Genomic DNA, 4175 nt, shown 5'->3' with positions numbered 1-4175 from the left:
ATTGCTAATACGCAAACACATTAAGTGCCATTTTTTTTGAAAATGAAACTGAATACGATAGTCGATCGTGATGCTGCTTCTGCTTCGTCCAATTCCTTACCCTGTACGTAATGAGCCGATGCCTGATACATATGAATTATTGGGCCGAAAATTATATATACTAGTAGAAAAAATGGGTTCCTTAAAATTATGGGCCCTGTTCCAATGCCCATCTTGCACATGGGCTAAGCCAAGCCTGACCCCTTAATACTAGAAAATAGAGTTGATTCATATACAATTGTTTTTTTATGCATAATAATTTGTATTTTAAAATATTATATTGCACAACTCTATAAATCATAAATTGTTGTGTACCGAGAAAAACTGATGTATGCGGATCACTTCCTTAGAAAATATCAAAGGTGATATTATTTGAATTACATTAGAATGACAAACAAATTATTACAACTGAAACCAAATGTAATTTCAAAAACACAAAACACCTAAACATAAATTGAAACATTGGATTAAAGGCTTCAGTTTTTGCCAGCAATGTCAATAACAAAACGATACTTCACATCATTGTTGGCCAATCTTTCTAAGGCTTCGTTAATTTTGTCAGATGTAACCATCTCAATATCGCATGTGATGTTGTGTTTCCCACAAAAGTTCAACATTTCTTGAGTTTCTTTCATGCCTCCGGTCATGCTACCTTTCACCGTCCGTTTTCCTATCATAATTATATATCCGTATACTTTAGCTCAATAAACATTTTCAAATTATTTGATATGAAAAACTATGTGTATGTGTACATATGTCGTCATAGTTAATTTATAAAGTACGAAACAATATTTTCCTAAATGGGTATATGTATGTAATCATGTATGCAAGTATGTTGTATACTTCAACACAAAATGCAAGACATATCCTGGACTTTTTACAGTACTTTCTTAATTAAGTATCTACTTAGATCATTTATTTTAATAATAATGTCGCCCAAACCCGTTTTAACAAGTTATTTAGCCTGTTAGATTGGTCTAGTCTACCACACATGCATATAATATGTAATAAACCCTAAAAAAAGTGAAAGGGGGAATACGTACCAAAGATCATAGGGAAAGCAGGCAACTCTAGAGGCTTGTCGGGTGCACCTAAAAGTGCCAGTGTCCCATTCACTTTGAGTAGCTCAAGTGTTGGTCCAAGCGAGTGTGGTGCAGCCACAGTGTCCAATATGAAGTCAAGTGTCCTCCTCTTTGACTGAAACAAGAAAAAGTCAACTCAAACTATGGATTACTTATCAATATTTTAAAACTCTAATTGTCACATGCGGCGTATATTTTATTCTCATGACATCATGAAATTTTTAAATAACATGTCTATGTCACAATAACAACGTAAATGTTTTTTTATTTACACAAATAATATCATAACTAAGAACTAACCATCATTTGTTTGGGATCAGTACTGATGATGAAATCATCAGCGCCCAAACCTTCTTTCGCCTCTTTCTCTTTTGAAGGAGAGGTGCTAATGACTGTAACATGGTGACCGAAAGCTTTACCGAATTTGATAGCAACGTGTCCGAGTCCACCCAACCCCATGATACCAATTCGCTTTCCGGTCGACTCATGCAACTTGCTATCGATCATCGGTGAGTACACTGTGATCCCTGCACATAGAAGGGGTGCAGTTGCATCCATCGGCAAGCTTTCCGGTATATGGACTACATACCTTCAACATATATACGTAATATGTTCTTTTGTTAGATATTGTTATTCTAAATTTTGCATAAAATGCATATTTGATAAAAAGAATAGAATAATATAAATGTAAGACGCATAACAAAACGAACAAGTAGGACAATAAATTAAAATATATATATATATATATATATATATATATATATATATATATATATATATATATATATATATATATATATATATATATATATATATATATATATATATATATATATATATATATATATATATATATATAACTACATATACGTTCAACCTTTTTCTGGATTTCATATGACTGTCCCCTTGTTTATAGATACAAAGTACTATAAAGTATACACAGTCGGCTACAATTTAGACCACTTTTAAACTACTTGAACATGTTTTATTCTTTTTAGTTAAAGTCTTTAACTTTACTCACTAGATTCATTGAAGTAAATACAACATATACGAACATACTGAAAATATAATTTCCACTTACGGATAGATGTTATTGTTTTATACGATTTTTGCACAAAAATAAAAAAATCATGGTTAAAATAAATTAAAAACAGAAACGTGTCCGATCAGATTCGATGCAATTTGTCCTGATTCTTATACAACGACCAATCCCTTGTATGGTCCACAAATAAATGTTTCTCTGTGACCAATTTAATAATATGAGTTATTCGTTATCATTTATCGTTGGAATATTAAACACATTGACCGGGTCCGTTGAATAATAGTCCGCTAGTAAGTGCCTCCGGTTCAGATTATTTTAGTGCGAGTCATGGCATATTTCCATCATAATTTAGTGTTGGTATGAGAATTAAATACTGGTCTAGCCAATACCACTCGCATTGAACCGGTCCACCCACTTTCTTTAACCACCTACTGCGTTTACACCCCCAACAACCGTTGCATGTGATGTTTTTAATAAACTTCAAAACTATTAAATACTACATATTATTATATTAATATTACTTTCAATAGTACTATTTATGACATAATAAATATGGTTTTAATTGAATTAGTAAATATGTATACCCATGAATATGATATACAAAATGTCATTTAAAAGGTAAAGTTTATGATTTACCGATGATCGAAGACCAACATCTCAGAATAACCTCCATAGGTGATGCTGCCGTCCCAGAAGATACCATTGTATGTCAACTGAATCTTGTCACAGTAATTTTCCATTGAATCATTGCAAAATTCACAGTCCAAGCATGATGCAGCCAGACATCCTACCCCAACTCGGTCCCCGATCTTGAACCCTTCCACGTTGCTTCCGATTTCAGTTATCAATCCTGTTATTTCATGCCTAAACATGCAACATACTTTCATTGTAAGTAAACAAAGTAACACTTGACATTTGACAATATTAATTAAATCGTTTTACCTAGTAGTTACTGTACAATATATGTGGAGTCGTTAGATTACACTCTAATATATATAGAGAGAGACATAAATGAAATGACCATGGACACACTAACACTTTTTAGAGATGGAAGCTCGATGTGAATATAAACAAGGAGGTGTTAAGTCATAGAGGAGAGACACCAACTATAATAACATGTAAGATATATGTGTAGTCTTTGGATTAGTTTCCAAAAAACTTAGATGAAAAGAGGTTAAACCCGAATATATATAAAGACACATGGGACAATGTTTGACCGATGTAGGACATAGTAACAGTTACAAAGACACACACATACACATATACAAAAGTTTATATGTTCAGTGAAAGCTTTAAATTTGTACAAAAGATCAAGAAATCGACTTACCCGGGAACAACCGGGTACCTAGTGATACCCCAATCGTCTTTGACGTGGTGAATATCTGTGTGACATATCCCGCAATACAAGATTTTGATCGAGACATCGTCAGGTCCATTAACTCTATGGAAAATAAACATTATGCAACATGATTTATTAGAATCAAAATTCAAAATAAGCATGAAATAAAAAGAATAAATGAAAAAAACTGGAAATAAATGACTATAAATGAAAGCCTATGTACCTTCTCTTGAAGGTGTAAGGAGTGATTAGGCCGGAGTTATCATGAGCGGCCCAACCGGAGACAGTGAGCTTGTGATTGGGAGTGGTTTGAGCCATTTGTGTGTCTGAAATCTGAATTGAAATGTACACAGAAACAGAGATGCGTGGTTCATATATTTATGCTCGTGATGGTAGTCGCATTGAGCCTCCGTATATTATTATTTTAAAGTTATATTTCTTTGTAGTTTTCATTAGAAGAATTTTATATAATCTCAATTATATATCTCAATTTGAAAAATATTTGACCAAAATGACACTTCTTTGAAATTTCTGTTGACTACTATCAAAGAAAAAGGAAAGTTAATTAAGACTTAGGAAATTTAATGCGAACAATATTAAAAGAGTTGTTGACTAATATGAAAGCTAGTTATTGCAAGTTAACTACCCATAGAGGAAAAGTATAAACAAATCA

At 32.6% G+C, this 4175-nt stretch overlaps 1 protein-coding gene across 1 annotated transcript; it reads right to left on the bottom strand.

The window, feature by feature from the left end:
- Positions 1-369: 369 nt before the first annotated feature.
- Positions 370-3920, bottom strand: LOC145072433 (putative cinnamyl alcohol dehydrogenase 6). The gene is made up of 6 exons (XM_079018850.1): positions 3726-3920; positions 3491-3604; positions 2800-3027; positions 1422-1710; positions 1083-1236; positions 370-709 (listed from the first exon to the last, which is right to left on the bottom strand). Exons 1-6 carry the CDS (start codon positions 3818-3820, stop codon positions 516-518), a joined length of 1074 nt encoding a protein of 357 aa, XP_078874976.1. The 5' UTR covers positions 3821-3920; the 3' UTR covers positions 370-515.
- Positions 3921-4175: the final 255 nt, after the last annotated feature.

This window comes from Lactuca serriola, chromosome 9 (genome assembly GCF_051521515.1).
Source record: "Lactuca serriola cultivar US96UC23 chromosome 9, Lser_US96UC23_V15, whole genome shotgun sequence".
NCBI lineage: Eukaryota > Viridiplantae > Streptophyta > Magnoliopsida > Asterales > Asteraceae > Lactuca > Lactuca serriola.
This window is presented reverse-complemented; position numbering and strand designations above follow the sequence as displayed.

Coding starts and splice junctions, on each gene's coding strand:
- LOC145072433 (XM_079018850.1), bottom strand. CDS start 3,820: ATGGCTCAAACCACTCCCAATCACAAGCTCACTGTCTCCGGTTGGGCC. Junction 3,605..3,725: donor CCTTACACCTTCAAGAGAAG/GTACATAGGCTT, acceptor TATTTTCCATAG/AGTTAATGGACCTGACGATG. Junction 1,237..1,421: donor CTGATCCCAAACAAATGATG/GTTAGTTCTTAG, acceptor TTCTTGTTTCAG/TCAAAGAGGAGGACACTTGA.